The 21,372-nt window shown below is 43.4% G+C and overlaps 1 protein-coding gene across 2 annotated transcripts; it reads right to left on the bottom strand.

Annotated features, from left to right (window-relative positions):
- Nucleotides 1-544: 544 nt before the first annotated feature.
- On the bottom strand, nt 545-19,227 carry LOC120456705 (homeotic protein ocelliless). Of its 2 annotated transcripts, none has more exons than XM_039643678.2 (4): nt 18,597-19,227; nt 10,616-11,012; nt 8,314-8,468; nt 545-1,922 (listed from the first exon to the last, which is right to left on the bottom strand). In XM_039643678.2, exons 2-4 carry the CDS (start codon nt 10,794-10,796, stop codon nt 618-620), a joined length of 1,641 nt encoding a protein of 546 aa, XP_039499612.1. In that variant the 5' UTR covers nt 10,797-11,012; nt 18,597-19,227; the 3' UTR covers nt 545-617. The 2 variants fall into 2 exon arrangements, with proteins under 2 accessions (XP_039499612.1, XP_043862557.1); XM_044006622.1 differs by having other exon boundaries at nt 10,625-11,012.
- Between the last annotated feature and the right edge of the window lie 2,145 nt (nt 19,228-21,372).

The following is a 21,372-nucleotide window of genomic DNA, read 5'->3' as shown; positions in this document are numbered from 1 at the left end:
ATCTTTCGCAATCAATGAGAACAGATTGGGATACGAAGTGAAATCGATTTGGCCAGCAGCATGCCAACCACCAAGTATGATCGCAAAGGAAGTGTATCTCCCGGTCGGTGGTGTCCGGTGTGTGTCTAGAGTGCATTAGTTCTGTGAAAGCAGCGGAGTGTCGGGGGCGCTGTATCTGCTGTATCTGCTGTATCTATGTGTGTGTAGATATGTATCTATGTATCTCCATGCCTGCATCCCATCGAGCATTCTTAGCCAAACGCGTGATCCAGGTGCTGATCTGCCTGATGCCCCATATCCTGGCGCTGTTCATCATCGTGGTGGTGTTGCTGCTGATGATGGCCATGATGATGATTCTGGTGGTGGTTCTGGTTATGATTCTGTTGCTGATTCTGGTGGTGATGATGATGCTGCTGTTGCTGCTGTTGCTGCTGATGACTGTGTTGATGATGCTGCTCCAGCTGTGGCGAACTATTGCTGCCCGATCCGGAGCCACAACCAGAAACAGAACCACTACCCGAACCCGAACCCGAACCCGAACCCGAACCCGAACCACTTGCCCCCGCTGAGCTGGTGTTGTTGTTGCTGCCACCGCCGCAGTACTGGAAGAGTAGATTCTACACCATATTCGCGTACTTATCCTGCGGCGACATGTAGTCCAGGCTGTTCTGCGAGAATGCCTGCGCGGACACGGTGCCCGTGAAGGATGGCGATGGCGAGAGTCCAAAGTTGGAGGCCGTATAGCCGGAGTGTCCCATGTTGTAGTTGACCTGATTCTGATTGCTAAAGTACTCCATCTGGGAGTAGTAGCTGGGCGCCTGGGCATAGTTGTTGGGATACTGCTGGTACTGATTGTGCCAGAAGTTGTATGAATCGTGATTGGACATATAGGCGGCCGAATGGGCGGCGGAATGGTGGGCGGACTGGGCCGATTGGGCGGCGTGTGCCGCTGCTGCTGCCGATTGCGGCGACATCGGTGTGATCGGCGGCGATGGTGTGGTGATGCTGCTGCTGCTGTCCATCGGTGTGATGTTGCCACCCGGCTGCAGCAGGCGCGGATTGCTGCCAGCCGCCGTGCCATAGATGCTGTGATGATGATGCACACCAGCTCCAATATCGCCGCCAGCGTCCTTCAGCTGATCGTACGGCGAGCGTAGCAGATCCTGCGACACGCCCACACCAACGCCCACGCCGACGCCAACGCCCACGCCCAAGTTGAGGCCGCCGGAGGAGGCGCCACCGCCACCACCGCCGCCGCCGCCTCCGACACTGGAGCCATAGCCGCCGGACAAGTGCTCCTTTTTGCAAACGATGCTCACCGGACTGACGGACGTGGCCGGCGTGGGCAGCAGTGGCGAGGAGTTCTGATGGGCGGCGGTCACGTTCAGTGCGGCCGCTGCTGCTGCGGCGGATAGATGTCCGCCCGCTTGGCTTCCACCGCCGCCGCCGCCGCCGCCGCTGCTGCTGCTGTTGGGCGTGGAGTTGCCTTGGTTGTTGTTGTTGCTATTGTTGTTGGCCGATTGATTTGTACCGCCCGAGGCTGCCGCCGCGGCGGCGCTCAAAAAGGAACTGTGGTGCGTCTTGATCGATTGGGCCGCTGCCACCGCTGCCGCTGCACTGGCCGCTGCTGCCGCAGAGTTGTTGTTGCTATTGTTGGAGCCGCCGCCGCCCTGCTGGCTGGACTGTGAGTTACCCTGCTTTTGGGAGGACTTGTTGCTGTTGTTGTTGCCGCCGGAGCTCTGTGAGTTGTTGTTGCTGCTGCTGCCGCCGTTGTTGTTGCCATTGCTGCGACTGTTGCCGGTGGAGCTGCTGCAGCTGGCGCCGCTGCCGCCGCTGGCGTTCTTGGAGCTGCTCAAGCTGTTCGACTGCTGCTGCTGCTGCAACTGCTGGCGGCACTTGGCGCGGCGATTCTTGAACCACACCTGCAAAAATATCGGAAAAAGGTGCGTAATTAGTTAAGTTTTATATGAATTTTACTTGGATTTCATTTAGGCGGCAGTAATTTGTAAAACTTTCTGAAGAAACATCAATCACAATTGGAAATTGAACCCCCCCCCTGCGTAAAGCGTCTGTTAAATCAATCAAGCAACGATATAACAAATTCGTGGCTATTCAAGCAAATCATGTGCCCACAAATTCTAAAGCGCCAACCCCCCCAGCAAAGTACTGGAAATCGGAAAACGCAAAATGGGGAAAACAAGGTAAAACCGCAAACGAGCCAACAATTTGAAAACCAAAAAAGAAAAAGAGACGACAGCGAAAATGAAAAGGAAATCACTTTGATGTTTGGCCCACCCTGCGAGTTGCCTTTGAAGTTCATTACCAAGGACCAAATCAAGTTGTCGTCGTTTTAAAACATTCGCCAAACAACAAATGTTGTCTAAAATTTGTGCTAAAATTTGCAAAAAATTCCCAAGCCTAGTGTTGTCAATATTATTATGAAATTTGCGAGCAGTTCATTAAGCGGTATCAAAGTAAAAATGGCATAGGAAATCAGAGCGGGCAAAGTCAAATCACAAAAGGGGATTTACGACGAATGCAAAGTGAAATTGAAAATTGTAATTGAATTTCCAGTTTTCAGTGGGTGGTGTGGGTGGTGGTGGGGGCACTGCGTTGTGCTGACAAATAATGAAATTTGATACGCCTTGTTTAATGCTCTTTTTTTTCTCGACTAGCGGAAAGGTTCGTCCTCGAACTCCCCTTGAAAAGCAAACTCCCCAGAAAAAACGGCAATGAAATGCTCGAGTGGCCGCAGCCGCGTGGCAAGTGTTAACTTCCAAAAAAAAAGGGGGCGGGAAGTTTCGGGGGAGTGGGGCGGTAATAAATTCAGCTGTTTACCAAAGCACAAGCCATTAGCAAGCAACACCAACCCCAAACAACAAATCACTGAAATAACATTTGCCATGCAGTCCGCTTCTGCCCGACTGCTTTTCCCTGCTTTTCCCAGCTTTTCCCAGCTTTTCCCCGCTTTTCCTGCTTTTGCTTTGCAACTGCTTGGCCAGCAGCACTGCTTGTGCTTTGATTTGCGCTAGCCAGAGTTGCCACCGTTTTGTGGTATTGAACATTTTTCAAGTACTGTAAAAGGCTTCTGTTTCAAACTTTCTAAGATCAATTTATGATCAATTTCATAGTTATTTGTTGTCATGCCAAATATCTTGTGAAAGTACAAAAGTGGCTCAAAATAAACCAAAATTCCATATTTTTTTTTGGCTATAAAAACTAAACTCTGGCTGGAAAACCGCCAGGCCGTCTGATCTGGCACTTAGCGGATTGTTTGCAGCCCCTTAAGCATAACAAACAAGACTAAGTGAATTCCTTGCGCTCGAGTGTGCCGCTTTATGGGCTGTTTATTGTTGTCCTCCTGTCTCCAGGACTCCGGGACTCCAGGACTCTCCCATTCTACGGTCCGGAAGGGATGCGTTCCTTTTCCGCCCAAGGGCGCTTTTGAGTGGGTGGTGATGGGTTTCCGGCTGTGACTATGACTGTGGGTGTGGATGATGGCAGGGGTGGGGGGCGTGTGATTCCGTGTGACAATATAATCGAGTCAATTTTTTGGCCACCGCCACCGCCGTCGGCTGTTGATGTAACTTTTCCTCTCTGCATTTGCTGGCAGCAGAAGAGCGCGTGACTTTTTGCACTTGTTGTTGTTGTGGGTGGCAGAGATGCCGACCCATTCCGCAAACACCATCCACCCCCCAACCACCGCATAATTTATTCATTGCTCGGCGGGCAAACTAATTGATGTGGGAAAATGGCAGCCGACGGCCAGCAGGCACACGCCCACTTTCACGCCCCCATGGCCCACTCGACAAATAAACAAACAAACGCAAACATTCAGTAACAGCCAACTGGCAGAGACACTTGACTAAGGCAAACACTTGAGGCAAATTGTTGAGGCTGTGGGAATTCCATATCTCTGGGTACTTAAGAGAATTTTCCGATACTTTCCATATACATTTCCCAACATTTTCCCAAGCGAACGCTTTTGATACATTCTAATTTCTATATTCTATATAAATAATATTTGCAAGCAAGTAAGTAAGTTCCTCTATTTTCGTTAACTCGATTTCCGGACTGACTTTTAACTTTGGCTAAACACACATATAATGTTCCACATTGCATTAACAAATTGAAAATTATGCATAACTCTCGCGCCGTCTCTTTCTAAGCCCCATATATGCAACGCTCGCGCTCTTTCGCGCAAATGGGCGGAATGAGTGGAAAGAGTGAAAAGAGTGGAAATTGTTAATCCGCAATGGGAAAATTAATTTTATAAAACAGCTGTGCGGCAAAGTTTCCCCCGCCCTTCTACGCTTCTACGCTTCTCCCCTCATTTTTCGCAGCAGACAAATCCTTTTGCAACAAAGGAAATGGGAAAATGGAAAACGTATAGAAAAAAGAGTTGGCTAAGTTTAGGTGCGCTCTCGCCCTCTCTCTCTCGCACCCACCGCTGCCCTCTCTTTCTCGCCCGCTTTCCAACCCCCGACGAAGAACAGCTGAAAACCAGGCGAACATTTCTGGAAACCGAGGTGATAAGCGGAGAGGGAGGGGGTCAACAGAAGGGGTAGGCTACACCATGCAAAAAGTCCATTATAAAACTAGGTTCTATCAGAGATGTGCTATATGAGGATTGCGATATAATACTATCTTCAAGATCCTAAATATTTTTAATGACTTAATTATGATTGCTACATCTTTAGAAAGAAAGAAATATATATTAAAAACCTATAACTGCGAGTGAAAGTGGGATCCTCTTTAAAGAACTCCTGATATAGAATCATCGTATATATTACAAAGATTTTCTTTTAGTGTACAGGATCGGCAGAGGGGTTACTAATATTAGGGGTGCCTGCCTGGCTGGGATTGGAATTGGGATTGGGATGTTTCTGCTGCTGCTGCTGGTTTCCCACTTCGCCAGTTTGCCAGTTTGCCAGTTTGCCAGTTTCCCCGTGATTTATGACTGCCAGCGATGGCAGCCATCCAAACTCCGACCACCAAACACCGAACGGCGGCACCAAAAATGGAAATGGAAAAAGGAAAAAAAAAAAAAAGAAAAAAGAAAGGAGAGAAAAACCCGATCCGCACCCTCGAACGGCGAATGAAAACATTTGGGCGTAAATGTTTGCTCTGTTCTGGTGCAGATAAGCTGCGTAAAATTATTACGTTATTTGTATTGGTTGCAATCAACGCCCTCTCACTTGGAAACGAGACACAGTCACAGGCACAGTCACAGTCACAGTCACCCACCCCGGATGCCAAATACCGGATTCCAGATTCTGAGTTCTGGGTGCTGGGTTGTGGATCTCGCTACTGGGCCATAAAGATGCCTATCATTCAATTAATATTTACCAGGCCTAAGCCCCGGCCTCCTGATTATGACTCCGATTTCGTTGCGGGGATTCTGATTTTGATTTTGATTCGGATTCCGTTTCTGATTCTGTTTCTGTTCCTGATTCTGTTGCTGATTCTGTCTCTGTTTCTGTTTCTGATTCCGATTCCGATTCGGCTGCATATTCCCACCTTGGGGGTAATGATTATTTATGTGAACTGATATTCCCTTCCACTGACAACGTGCTGACCTTTGAATGGGAGCCCTGCTGCGCGAACTCAATGGTAATGTCATAAGGATATGATATGCTTTAGAGGTGGTCTGTCTATGTGTGACCTCTCAATATGGGTAGCAGTTCTCAATTATTATTACTATTAGGCAGTCTGTATTTTTTGTGCATAATCCACTTTAAATTCTAGTCAAACTATACAGCTACGAACTCTTTACCCCCGCCGTCGGCAGTCTAGTTTTGCTCGGGCTAATTGAGTTGCTTGGCTTCCTTGGCAGTGCAAAACACGAAGCCCCAAACCCCCGTCTCAAGAACCCAGACCATTGGATCCCCAATCCCCAATCCCCAATACCCCATGGCTGAATACCCAGTAGTTTGCCAACCAAAAGCCAAAACGAAAACCAAAAGCCAGACGCCTTGTAACATGCAAACGAATCGTGTTTTGCTTCAGCTGCTCCTCTTTCCCTCTCTCCCCACCATTTTTGCCATTTCCATTGGCAGTTTTCAGTCGGTTGGGGTTTTGTAAGGTTTTTCCTAGTTTTCCTGCCTGTAATCTGATACATGACCGAGTGTGTGTGGGTGGCTATGTGTTTTTATAAGAGTGCCTATGCATCGACATGTTGCGTTACTCCGACGGCACAGGTACAGTGGCTCCAAATGGGTTAAGATTTGATTATGATGGGTCTTTAATCGGAATTTATGATATTTGCAACAGATGATCACTAACTAAATTGCTTTATTTTCTACTAGCTTGCTTAGTTTTTTAAATAAATATCTTTGAATTTCTGTAAAATGCAACCACTGTACTTGGCTGCGTTCGAAAACCATTTGAAAATCAGTCAACAAGGCAGGAAACTATCCAAGAAGAAGCGACATGTGTGGAAACAGGGAAATCTATACAAATGTCAATTCCCAGCTACACCCCCCACATCCACACACACACACACACACACACACTATATATTGCCCCTGGTTTCTACGGTGTGCATTACTTACGAATCAATTGTGTAAAAAACGTAACTTTGAAAAGGAAACAATGCAGAAGAAAGGCTAGCAGCCGATTCATGGGACATGTGCAAGGTGTCCTTGCTCCTGCAGAGCTCTCTCCCTCCATTCACCTTTTACCATTCACCATTCATTCTGGCCGCAGTTCCCCCTTGGAAAATAGAACGTGTCGTTTTTCATTCGGAGCCGACCACTGCAGGGGCTTCCTTAATCGCTGTTGCTTTTTTCCGGCCAGCTCTTTAAAGTTGACTTCTTATTAACGGCCTTTCTCCCCTGGCTTGCGAACGTATTTTAACAACTCGGTTGCCTTTAGATATCTTCACCAACTGCACCTATCTGCTACTACAGTTTTTATGTGCGTACTTAAGTGTGATGAAAGTTGCATGATTCTTGCGGGAGCCGCGCTTGTAACCCTGCCGTGTCACGTCCTCAAATGACACGGACAAAAGCAGCGGCTAACAAAGCAAGGGCAAGCAAAGCAAAGCAGAGCAAAAGCAAAAGCAGAAGCACAAGAAAAGCAAACAAATCGATAGATCAATGTAGCTGTTGCCAATAATGTTTACATTTTGACGTTGTGTGTGTGTGTGTTTTCATTGCAGTTTCAATGTACAAAACGATCGATGTTGCGGCTGTGTTTGCCCAAGAAATTACCAAAAGGAGATGACAGTTTTTCCAGCAAACCGGAAACTGTGATCGTTTTTGGGCCATTTGGCAGTTTTTCGGGGCCAACGGCGCTAGGGAATTGGTTTTTGTTTTTCTATTTGTTTAGGCCCCTATGCGTGGACACCTAAATAAACAGACGTCTTTATGCAACCGAAAATTGAGTTGTACAATTTGCCATCATCGTGATCATCTGGCTGACGCTAGAAATTAGCGCAAATTATGCTCGACTAATGCCTTGAGCAAACTTCAGTTACTTCAGTTACTTTCATTTCCCATCCAATATCCTGAAGGGGTGACTTGTCATACCCCGCAAATACTTTCGGCAAATACGGGAATTTATATCGCCCCGTTTTCCTTCGAGGGGGAATCACGGATTTCTCGGAAACGGAAAGACTGCCTATGGTCTATTTGCATTGGAAGTCATCAAATCTGTTCGCTCCATATGCGTATATGGTTTGTATGGCACCACCACCCCCATATCCTAGGTATATATGCTTGTATATCCTACTCAACAATCTGTTACGAGCTGTTGTAATTTGTTTGTTTTATGGATTTCCTTCGACGTCCGCCGCATTTGTCGGCATTTCGCATTTCGAGGGCATTTCGCCTAATTAAACCAACTATACAAGTGTATCTGTGCGAGTTTTTGTGGCTTAAAAAGCTCACATGTGCGGGTAATCGTAATTCGTAATCGTAATGGGCGTGTGCCCAAGGCACTGAGCCTTTCGAAGTCAAAAAACGAGTTAGCAGGTCAGCAAGTGTTTGTATTTGCCTTTGGGGGCGGAGACAAGTTAAAGGGAAATGCGATACGGCAGTGAAATTAAAGCACTTTTTCGGGGGGGAAAATGGTAGAAGATTGGAAGTTTGGTGTTAGCGATGTAATACTTAGCTAGTTAAGGCGCTGGCTACCATCTATCATGGAAAGGCGAGCAAAATATGTCATCAAATAATTGCAATTATCAAGCAAACTAACTTGTAAGTTGAACTGAAAACCGCACACAATCCTCGCTTACATAACCCACTTTCCCTATACCAAGTTTCATATCGCTAGCATTGTAAATGGCCCAGTTATGATATGTATGCTTACCTGTACTCTGGATTCGGGCAGATTGATCTTGAGCGCCACCTCCTCGCGCATGAATATGTCCGGGTAACGGGTCTTGCCAAACAGGGCTTCCAATACGTCCAATTGGGCGCGTGTGAATGTGGTGCGTTCGCGACGCTGTTTTCGTGTGTTGACGCCTGGATAGCATAGATCGCATGAGGGGGAGAAACGAAAAGGGATACAAATTATAAGTTATGGAGTTCTGAAAACAGAAGCGATTGCCTAACCGAATGTGCTGAAAGTTTACGCTCTGCGGTAGCTGATGTTACGTTACGTTACGTATACGCCGTGGGTGTCGTGACTTTTCCCAGTAATATTTTGGGCAGTAACCGTTATTTTGCTACCCTCATACCAATACACTTTGTGTGTCTGCCTCTGTGTGTGTGTGTGTGTGTGTTTGTGTGTTTGTGATGTGGCTGTGTAGCAACCCCCGAAAAATGCGACAGCCAACCCCTAAAAGAATAAAAAGGACTGGCAAAGGAACCAACCCCCGTGCAGCAGCCGCCCCAAAGACTCGACTCCCTTTTTTCCAGTACATAATGTTTCGTATATACAGCGTACATAGTATCTCCGTGTGTGTGTGTTTCTGCTACTGTGTGTTGGTGTGTGTGTGTGCGTACTAAGCCGCCGCATTGTTTGCCCTGTCAGCTCTCTCTGTCGCTCACCCCCGAATGGTCGGCACAAAAAGTCCAAAAACCCGAAACATCAAGATCGAGACTTTGCCATCGGCCCACTCCCTATATTTATATTTATATTTCTTTTTGTCCCAAATACACCCCGACCATACGAGCATACGACTATACGACTATACGACTGTAGGACTATACGATTGTGTATGTCCCTCCCTTTTTGGCTCTATCAAAAATTAATGAGTTAGTCATTTTGGTCATGAATTTATAAATTGAATAAAAAACTTCACTTCACTTTGCAGCTGCCGCATTTCGTTTACGCGTTGTGCACAGTGTCTGTTTTTCAGTTTCAGTTTCAGTTTCGTTTTCGCTTTCAAAATGGTCGCCAACTTGGTTTATTTCTTTATATCCACACAATTAATTGCAATTTGTGCCTGCCTCATTTTTTTTATTTTTTTTTTTTGTTGGTATACTTAATATTATGATTTTTGCCTTGACTTTATGGAGAGAGCGCGTTCGTTTAATTAACTGCACCTATAAATTGCTGACTTCTTTCAAATATTTTTTATGGCTAATTTATGGGGTTTCCAGGAAGGTCTCGCAGCTTTTGATCGAACCAAATAGCTCAAGGTTTGATAAGGTTTGATTGTCTACCTAAGATTTCAGAACCATATTGTAAATAAACTGCTGGCTTTTTGTTATAAGCTCTCACTTTTTTTAAGTCGTCTGTTATTTCCTTTTTTCCAGCGATCAGTGCTTTTCTTCATTACGGCCTCTTTCATTATTACATATTATTATATTATAACTTTATCGTCTTATGTAACAAGCTAAAATTCTCTCAATTACTTGGCTTATTACAACTGTGAGGCAGAAATACACAAATTGATTACGCGTATGAAATGCTTGTTTTCTTTAAATCATTTTTCTCTTTTCTTATGATTTTTATGATTTTTAGTCTTTTTTATTTTTTTTTTTTTCAGCCGTTCGATAATTTTGTGTGTGCCGCTTGGGCAGAGAGTCTTTTGTTGGCATTTTGTAGCCAATTTTTTGTGATTTTTGTCAGGTTTTGTTTGTCATTTGCAGCGTCACCGAGCGAAGCGAAAAAACTGGAACCGAAAAGCTGAATCTAAAGCTGAAAACTTGAAGATAAAGTCGCCGAGGAGACCGAAGACTTTGCAGACTCCGAAAACTGCCCGTAGCTCATTATTCATTTTGACAATTTAACTGATAATGATGCAATATCGATGCGAACTGACATTGAAAGCCAGCAAAACGAAGAGGCAGCCTGACGATGCAGTGGAAAAAAAACAAAGTACCAATTACAATTTACTTGAAGATTTCAAATGAATGTAATGTGTTGTGCGAACTAAATAGATATTGCAGCTCTGTATTCTATACTCTATCTGCCCATAAACTATATCCCTTTAAGCCATTTAAATCATTCCTGCTCTGTATTCTATACTCTACCTCCCCATAAACTATATCCCCTTAAACCATTTAAATCATTATCATCGAATGGCACCGCATTTTGTCGCAGTGTAGCGTAAGTCTCTGGCACTTTGTTCTGCCAACTTTCAGCACATTTGAGCGATCTGGTTTGCTTACGTGCTGCACATGATATGTGCGTATACCAAAATTGTCGATGCGATATTTACCCCACATACCTTGGGAGAACCCGACGGCCTCCAGTCCGTGTGGGAGGCCGAAGGGCCCCAGCGAGGGCATCGGCATGCCCGGCGGCAGGGGTCCGTGGGGCACCGAGTGATGCGGATGTGGACCCCCGTAACTGTGCGGATGGGGGCCCAGATCGCCCGACTTGAGGAAGCCCGCCGCCATCAAGGCCTCGGTCGAGTGCAGCGCCACGTTGAAGCTGTGTGTCTCCACTGGCCTCAGGCTTCTATAATCCGTATCCGTATCCGTAACTGTATCTGTAACTGTAGCAGAAGCTGGAGCTGGCTGGATCTATCCACCAGATCACTCACGTATTCCGATCGTTGGTCGCGTGTGGATGATGATCGCTGGTTAGTGCGCTCTTGTTCCTTTCAGTTGGATCTGCAAGGTGATGTCAGAAGTAAATGGTTAGTATTTGTAATTAAGCAAAGTGGCAGCGAGAGAATAGCTAGATTGTTCCTGAACTACGAATATCATTTAACTTGTTGAATCAAACTGTAACATAAGTTACTTCTTGGCACTTAATCACACTTCTTTATCTCCAGCTAAACCCATCGAGATATGAAAATGGATTTTCACAAACGCTGCGAGATATGAAAATCAGTGCGAAAACCACTTGAAGCGAAGAAATCACTCACAATTCGTTAATTATCTGCGATATCTGTGTATGAAATTCACTGGGCTATTCCGCAAATAATAAGTGGCTAGGATAAGTTGCTGTTTGTTGTGGGCTAAGCTCTTGACACGAGTTCCAATTACATTCTAAGACCCAGACCAAACACAACCGGGACTTATAAGGCAGGTCTACGTCTTGATCTACGACGAGTGCCTGTATACCATCTCTTTCTGCCACCTATTGCCGTCTCTATCGCGCTCTATCTGTCGCCCACTCACGATCGTTCCTTGCGGTTTAATCCCGAGGTTTGCCTATGATGTAAAATCTTCTAATCTGGCCAGAAGATTACCCAACCGCCTCCAAGACGAGCACCCGAATCCCGAGATCCCGAGTCCAAGATCCCGAATCCCAAAAACCGAAAACCGAAAACCCGAACACCGATACGAAGTCGCATTCGGGCTTATCTTGCGGTTTAAAGATCTTTGATCTGCGCTTAGCCGCAGGATTATTTCAGACACTTACTAACACACACACACACACACATACACACACATAGGCACACACAAGAGGAATAGCTACGGGGAGGAGACCGCCTGATCCAGGACAATGGGCATTAAGATTAAGCCCCGAAAGAGACAACTAGCCTGGATTAAATGCCCTTTGTGCTGCCATTCTCCACTTTCGGCAGTTTTCGTGCGAAAAAAATTAGCACTATTTGGTCGGGAATATAGGAGAAGAAAGCAAGTCCAAATAGTTTTCAAAAAAAAAAAGGTTGTAATTGCGGAATTAGCACGAACACCTCTTGCATTGTTTTGAAATTGTATACCGCACATACGGAATACGAAATACGGAACTATTTGTCACATCAAGAGTGAGAGATATATCCACATACGATGATGATGAGTATGCGGTCGTATGTAAAATTTGTTTTGTTTTGTCATGTCGTTTTCATGGCTCAATGCATCTCTGGCCTCAAAATGCAGCCGCAAATACACCGAGTTACCGAGATCCCCAGATCCCGAGATGCGAAAAACAAAAAGCACCGAAACAGAAACAGAAACCGAAACAGAATCCCAAACCAAACGCGACCCTGATATAGCACCCGATATGGTGCCCCGATCCCAATCCCAATCCCGATCCCGATCCCCGATGTGCGGTGTGCTATGTGCGATGACAGACCCGGAGCCAGTTCCTCCTGCCCTCCGAATTCCCAAATTACATGCTCACGCGCACACGCAAATTAATAACACATCTGGCTTCAATTCGAGAGGCAGGGCAGCGGTTAAATACAAAAAAAAAAAAGAGCACAGGGAAAGAGACAGCGAGGGATATAAAGGCTCTCTATAAAGGATTCTCCCTTAACCATCCACCGTTTGGTTCACTGCCCCCATCTTGGCAATCCAGCTAAACGGAAGCTGATCGGCACCAAAGCCGTAATTGATAGTTGCAAAGTTGATTAAGCAGTATCAAAGTATACATCATTATGATTATATTAAATGCACAACAGGTTGTGATAACTAATCAAATTTAGCTACTAAACCAAAACACTTAGGTATACGTATCATTTGAATGGCTTTCCACAATATTTAGGTCTACTGTTGAACTTAGAAATGCAATAATGTTTAAGTCTGAACTCGTTTCACATTATTTTCATGTTCCACGCAAATTAAAGTTCCCATGGCTCTTGTCAAACCAACTTCCATTAACCAGAAATTTCACAAACGATCGAATGAGGTAGAAATGTGAGATGTAGCTCCAAAACCAAAGAAGAAAAAACCCCGTCGACAAACTCTCAGCATCTGTCAAAAAACCGAATGTGACACATTTTCGAAAACAGGCCAGGAAAGAAATGGATTGGCATGGAATGGAATTGAGTGAAGTGGCGATCTACGGCACTACGTGATTTTCTAGACATTTCAGCCCCCTTTGGCCTTCCGCCCTCGCTGATTATGAAAAATCATGCTAAATGGCAAAAAGAGCAAAAATAAAATAAAATAAAAAAAAACAAAAACAAATGAAGAAGAAGCTGAAAACAAGAAGACCCCGCTGGCACTTTTTTCATTTTTCTGCTTTTTTTTTTTTTGAAGAGAGATCCATTGTGAGGCCGAAACGAGTCGAGACAAAATCATTTGGGCTGGACATATATCACGTACGAACGGCGGACACTTTCATTAAAAATTCCATTCGGCATTTTCTGATTTCGGTTTTGGGTTTTCTGATTTTCTGATTTTTGGGGTTATACCAACCAATCTAGGGATTTGCTCGATTCTGGTGCTGGTGCTTTTCAATTTTCACTCTCGATTTCAATTTCTATCGTTCCATTTCCGCCGCCACAACATTTCAATTCGTTTGTCCGCGCGTAATTACGGTCAAAATAATATTTATTGGACAAACAGCCGGGAGGAAAACAAAAAACCAAATAAAGCCACGGATCCAACGATGCCATGGCTACCGTAAGATCTTTTTGGGGGTTTTCGGTATTCGGTTTTTGGTTTTCTAGAGTGCCGGGCTACTGAACCCTTTATAAGCCCGCACATCCAAGTGTTTTGGTTCGCTGATGATGCGACTGACGGTCCCTGGGAAAGTCGAAGAGTCGAAGTTTCAAAGATTCGAATAGAAATCGAACTGCCACTTGGCTACTGTTCATCTGGGCCATGGGAATGGATCGTTTGGCCCATGATTAATGGTCGGACTTTGCATAACTTTCGGTCTCCGCATTTGGCTCTGACTAATATGAAATATTAAATGCCCCGTCTCTGCGCTCGCATATTTATATCTATATTTAAGTTTATCTAGCTGTGTGCAGCTGTCAGGAGTGCTAACCTGTCAGTCCCCAGTCTGCAGTCTACAGTTTGCAGTCTACAGTCTACAGTCTACAGTTTCCAGTAGTCCCCAGTCTCCGCAGATCGCAGTTAGTAGTAATCGCTGCTAGTTTCTGGTAGTCGCTGCTATTAGCCGCCTTAACAAGCCCCGCAACAACTTAATGTGGCCGGGCATATTGCACATTTTCCTACTGCACACTGGCCAGAAGCCAGTGAAATCAGTTTCAGAAACCCCATATGGCACATCTATCAAGAAGTTAACTTTAAGCCTCTATCTGTAAATGCATTTGAAACTCATTTGCCGTCGCCGTCTTGAAACAAACAAAGTGTATAAGGACTTTAAGAAAGACATAGTAATGCTGTTATACTTTCTTATAACCAACATTACTAAACCCAAGTTTGTGGCCAGTGTAAGTCGCACACATTCGTCTATATGGATAACGCGTTATGGCAGCGAAAGAGATGGAAGCACTCGCCGCGAAAGAGGTGGCAGATGAAAAATGCATTTCTCAGGCTCATTTACATTGAGCCGCGGCTACTGGAATATGCTATATATACATATGTAGATATGTATGTATATGTAGGCATAGTATATGGATGGACTGGCACGGCATAAAACCCAAACTAGACGCTCCGAAGACCCAAAGTCCGAGTTTGAGTTTGAGTTCGAGTTCCAGTCTGAGTTTCTGTTTCTGTTCCTGCTGCTGAGGCGGCTGGTCTAGCATAATAAGCCTGTCTGCCTGTCTGTCTGTCTGTCTCTTTGGCAATAATGCAACTTAATAAATGCAACAAAGAACGAGAAGCAGCAGTAGAAGTCAAGTCTAAAGTATAAACTATAAAGTAGCCACTGCACCAGTCACGTCCCAAAAAAAAAAGAGAAAAAGAAAGAGAAGAAAACGAGCAGGGAAAACTTGAAGCTAGTTGCGCTGCCATTTCTACGCAAATGCATTTTGACATTTAAATTTGCAATTTTCGCATAAAATTATATTTATTTATTCCAGCTGGCTTTGGTGAAAAGTGCAACCTTGCTGCCGCTGGAGGATCGGATAGCGATTATGATGATGATGTGGTTGTGGATGTGGATGTGAATGTGGATCCCAGCTACTGACTTTTGACTTTGACGTTGACGTTGGCTGAAGTTTAATTAAGCAACGTGCCAAATAATTGAAAAAGTGTGAAGATTTGACAAGTTTAAGAGGCATTAAAATCTAGCCTCCATCTATGTACACACATATGTATATATATATATATATATGTATGGCCTAGAAATCAAACGACTAACTGTTTGTGGCGCTGCGACAACTTTTCCACTTGCGCACATTTTTTAATTAGTTTCTGTATTTTCGCTTATCGCACGGCAAATTATTCATTATTTACCTAATCGAATTGACACATGAGCAGACGTCGCTGTGTAATTAACAGATACGAGGCAGATTGCTCAATCGCAGTAATCTATCGTCTATGACTATAGATTGAGCATAATCCCCGACTTGTCCAGTAAAACGGACTCCCTTCAAGCCACAATCACAATTGCGATATATTATATGATGGATATGGCCAACTATGCTAATAAATTGCTTTGCTGCTTTTAATTGCATTCCCATTAAGTTAACAATTAGCGATTTGACAGGGATATCAGATAAACGGCAAATGAATCAAGTTAAACGAATTTCAATTGTGCAATCAAGAAGTTTATATTTTTCTTTAGGATATAAAATATTTAAATCGAAATAGTTTGAAAGAAATCTATTCTTAGATCTACCTGTTCATTCAGGGGCCACTTTTTTGTGGCACACAAAACCCAATAAATTTCCATAAAATTGCTTTTAATTCAACAAATTTCTGGCTTTACATCATTTTCTCTGCCTCTTTCCAACAATTCCATTCAAACAAAAAAAAAAGCAAACGAAAAATAACAGAAAAAATGTTGAATGAATTGCGCTTGCTGTTTTGGTTATTGTTGTTGCCTTGTACAAATGATTGCATCATGGACAGTGGACCAAAAATAAAAAAAAATACATATCAATAATAGACTAATAGAGTAAAGAGCTCCAGTCGAATCACAACACAAACAACAAGAGCACAAAAACAACGACAGCGGCTAGAAAAACTTATTATTTGACGCATTGTCAATGTGATCTTGATAAGTCGAAACTGGAAATGGAACCTGAAAACTGAACACTGAACACTGAGCACTGAAAACTGAAAACCAAAAACCGAAGACTGAAGTCTGAAGACTGAAAAAAATAAACCACCGTCTGAGTGATTTCTATTTAAATGGCTTTGTCAACGAAATTTGAGAAGCGAACCGCAACAACACCGCCAGTATCGCGTAATGAGCAAAGAGTGAAGAGAGATAAAAATTAATAATACAAATAATTGGTAAGGTAAAAAAAAAACAGTAAGTGCGTCCAAGAAACGCCAGATGAAATGAATTTAAAATGAAACGAAATGAAACCTCACTTAAGGCGAGGCGACGCCAAAAGAGATTGACAAAAGATGACGACAAAAAAAGGCAACACCCGACCAGATCTCCCAGGTACGAGCATATATATCCATATCCACATCCACATCCACATCCATGCCAAGTGTGTGGGAGTTCCAAGCCAAGCAAAGCCCCAACCAAAGCGATCCGAAAGATTTGGGGCGTGCTAGGGAAGCGGAACAATGGATACCGTTCCACAGTGAGCGAAAATATCCCCACATATCGAAATATATGGAACTTTGGAACTCGAATCTATAATGCATAGGTTGTTCCTAAAACATATCTTCTTCTTTAAACTGTTTGAAGTCGCCAGGTTTAAAAATACTATAAGAATGCATCTCAGTTGTAAGATTTACTTAAAATATTCATTTGCAAGTCTATGATAATGCCAGCTTAACTATGTTCAATAATATCAATAGTCCTGGTAAATAATATATAATATCATATCAATATCAAACAGAAATACTTCTAATGTATGTTTCATAGGATCTGACAGTGATCTAATGTTTAAGTATGGCATTTTTCTCAGTGCAGCCTAGAGCGAAATTCACTTATTCGCTGGGGTTTATGGATATCCGCGATAAGGTATCAAATGTGTCGCGACGCGATCTCGGCGACTTTCAATTGACGATCGACAACGCTGGGCGGATGTTGTGAATGAATGAATTGGCATTGGAAGATTGGTACATTGAGGCATTGTGATACTGATACCGGGTTTCTAGGCAGGGCCAACCAGCACAAGCGTGGGTGAGACCCAATGGATCCCAAAAGAGATCCCCCACCAACTTTACCAGCTCCACAAACTCCACAAGCTCCATAAACTTCGTATCCCAATTCGAATCCGAGTTCCAGCGCAACACTTTGATGCGAATGGAGAGAGAGCATCGGGGAATGGGAGAAAAATGAATTGACTTGCATATTAATATTCGGTTGCTTTATGTTAGAAAACCATATGCAAATTAATAATAAAACAGAACAACAAAGTAGCCAGCGAGGAGTCAACGTATTATTCAGATATTTTAATTTATAGCCGCCGCTTTGAAATTAGACGATCCAAACGCTGGGATCGCGAAGTGGGGATGCGGGGAAGTGGCGATGTGGCGATGTGGGGAAGTGGGGAATATGTGTGAATAATGTGACCTGAACGGGTCCGTCGGCTGGCTCCTATTGTATCTAGTATTGGTTTTCTTGGGGTTTCTTCGCCGTTTGGTAGCCTTTTTCCTATATCACATTTCTCGCATCGATTTTGTCGGCTCTTGCTGGCTTCTTTTTGTTTTGCCTAATTAGGGGAGGCGGCCTTAATATGCCCATTAAAATTATGAAAATCATAACGAATCTCCGAAACGCGCATTTTCTCACATTACGATGCGCACATTAGTCATAGGCATAGGCGGAATTTCCTGAACGAAACCAGATTTCAAGAAAGGCTTCACCATATCACTAATATCTATAAGCTATAAGAACTGAAACAAAGTTTGGGGCTTGGAATTGGTAATTCTATTGTTGGACTAGGGAGTCCCCGAACTCAATGAATTGTAACCCAATTAAAGACCCATTGAAACGAAAGCTAAATAAATCGTATTATATGTAGCAAAACAATAACCTTTGAAAGAACATCTAAGGCTTGTAAATAGGTATAAGTCGACCATCTTCTAATCGATGCAAAACCAAAGATCTGTGTGTGAAACTAAAAGTACTAAAAGTATCTCTAGGATTTGAGCTTTATAATAGAGAATCATAAAGATGGAGTGATAAATCATATCATTTACAGATCTCAATATTATTTCAAAAGTAAAGGATGTATTTTGAATATGTGCTAAGACTTCAGACTTTTCAGAGTTAGTAAAGTGGGTATTCTGACCTACGATCTCTGCTGAGTAAACAAGTTGATAAGCGTAATCCCTAAGATACATTCCCGCCCCCAAGAACTACTTAGCTCTACCGATTCCCCAGTTAATCCGTGCTTATCTCTCGGCTCCACATTCCTCGCTGGTTAGATATAGATTGCTACCGATTTCTCGATATCGGCGGATCGCACTCACCGAAAAAAAAACACAAACAAAACTAGAAGCAAAAGCGGTGCTGTATTCCAATGGCGATTTGTTGTCGATTCCAGCAGCTATATGGTTATGGCATGTGTATATTTTACACATGCAGATATATATACATATATGTATATATTGTATATTCCAGAGATGTATGTTTTTGGTATGTTTTGGGCGATGTTTATGGTTTATGGTTTAGCACTGGCAGCACGGTAAAAAAACAGATACTCGTCACTTGGCACTGGAATATATCCAAGGGGACATATCTCTCTGTGTATTACTTAGTATTCTCCTCTGGCTCTTTGTTTCTCAATCAATAGCTGTGTTAGCTTTAGCTATAGCTTCTTCTTTAAGATACTTGTTTATTTGTGTTTGATTTGGTTTGGTTCGATTTGATTGATTCAATTTGATTTGTTTGATTCAATTTGATACAATTTAATTCGATTTGGCGACGGCGAACTGATTGTTGTTATTGGCTTGCGCTGGTGCTTGCTGGCTTGCTTATCGGCGAACGCGGCGAGTGGCGAGAGCGATCGAACGAGCGGCGAACGGGGCGAATGAGCAACTGAGCAACTGAGTAACTGAGCAACTGGGCGACGGACGACGCACAAAAACAACCCGAGCGGCACGAAAGTTACTCTGGAAATGAATTGCGGTACACCTTCCACGGACGACGGCAGCGGCGGCAGCAGCGCAGCGAGCAGCGGGCAGCGGGCAGAGGGCGGGCAGAGCAAAAGTCGTTCGACCAGAGTCTGCCGAAAAAGAAAAACAACAAGAAAAAATGTTGAAAGAAGAAGCAGGAAAAAAACAACAAACAAACACCAGCGTGGTGGTGGGAGCGAGAGGGAGAGAGCGAGTGAGTGTCTGCTTTTAGCAATGGCTGCCCGGCTCTCATGTGCGCGAGTGAGTGAGATAGCTTTAGTTTCGTTCCTTTCCAGTCGTATCGCTCTCACGCTCTCTCTGCACCGCCATCTCTTTCGCTCGCCGCTTACAACCTCGCCGAGTGGGAGCGAGACAACTGCTGGTGGTACCGTTGGCTGGGCAGCTGTATTTACCGCTGTGTTGTTGCTGCTGCGCGTGTGTGTGCGCGAGTGTGTGCGTGTGTGTACGCTGCTGGTGTGCGTTTGAGTGTGGAACCACACCCCAAAAAAATTCAGTTCAACAACTTTGTTGTTGCCACAAGAGCCAAAAAAAAAAAGAGGAGCAAAAAGTACGTAGTCATAAAAGGAGGGAAACAAAAGCAACAACGTACCTTCGTATTTTTGCGCGGCAGCAATGAAATTTTAATGAAAACGACAAGACAGCGAAAACAACGCAAAAATTTGTTAGCTAACAGCGAAAGATAAGGCAAAGGGGGGTGGCGACGTTCGTTTAAAGGACGCTGGTCAGTACCGCTACTTCTACTTCTACTTCTGCTTCTTATTCTTCTATTGCTTCTTCTTCTCCTTCTGCGACGCAAATTGCCATGTACCCACAATACCAGCGGCGAAAGGGGGAAAGGGACGGGGCGAGCCAGCCACTCAAACTTGGCACGCCCCCTCTCTTTCACCCCAAGGGGCGGCCCCATTGTTCAATAATCATTTACGCAAAATGAAGCAAAAAGAATCGAAACTTAAGGTGGATTTGGGTTTAAAGTTGAGTTTGTTATTCGGTGGCTAGGAATTCCTTAAAAGAGTCATTAATTATATTATGAATGGTGTGAATAGATATGTTAATATTATGATAAGCTTTGCATAACTGTATATTTTTAATTGGTCCTATTATATTTAATTTTAAGCTTTATATTATATTTAATTTTTAACATTACCCACTTTTTTTTAAAACAATTCCTTTTTCGAGTAACAAACTTCCAAATATTATATGCAAACCTGAATGATGAACTAACTGTAAATGATATGATAAAAAGTTACCAACAAAAGTTTTTGGCGCAAACTTTTTTTTTTTGTTATTTTTTTGCTTTGTAGCTGACGCAGGAAAAAAATCCGAAGAGTGGGGGGCAGTTTGGGGGACCAGCGGAAAAAACCTTATCAAATTTTTATGACAATTTGAAATAGCTGACGACAGTTGTTTGGCCATCTCGCTCGCACTAACGTCGCTAGCGGGGGGGGGCGAGAAAATGTTGCACAAATATTTTATGGATTTTTCTTGTTGAAATTGCTGTGTGCTTTTTTTTTTATCCAGCTACCGCACTTTTCCCATTTCCAGGCGGGCAAATTAAATTGTTGCGGCTAATTGATGTGTAGATGAAACATGGGGCAATTACCCGTCGAGGGGAAAAGCTTAGCGCCCCAAATTGGGGCTCGAACAAGAAGAGGAAATGTGGAAAAATTGTGCACAGAGCCCGAAATGAAATGTAACAAGAACGCGTTTTCATTAACAAATGTTGCGGGGAACTTTAAAATGTTTTTGTAGTTAAACGCAGAGGAGCAAAAATTGCGCAGAAATGGAAAAGTTTCAGTTAGACAAGTACTGTAATTTATTTTTAAATACAGCACAGCTTTGAAGTAGGAAACCAAAGTTGTATATCAACTATGAATTTATAGTTAGAAATAGTTAATTTCAATTCCATGACTAGAAATACATAGATTGCAATAGTTACCTTTATTGAAATTAAACTTACGCAATTATAGTTGAACATGTTTTTAAAGTATAGGAAGAAGTAAGTAAATTTCATTATTTCCAACTAAAAACCAACTCGAAAAATTGTATCTTTCAACGTCAGCGAATTAAGCCCTTAAAAACAGGCAAATAAAAATGCAAGGCAAGTAAAAAA

Source organism: Drosophila santomea, chromosome X, assembly GCF_016746245.2.
Source record: "Drosophila santomea strain STO CAGO 1482 chromosome X, Prin_Dsan_1.1, whole genome shotgun sequence".
NCBI classification, from domain to species: domain Eukaryota; kingdom Metazoa; phylum Arthropoda; class Insecta; order Diptera; family Drosophilidae; genus Drosophila; species Drosophila santomea.
The sequence above is the reverse complement of the archived record's forward strand: the minus strand, read 5'-3'. Positions and strand labels throughout refer to the sequence as shown.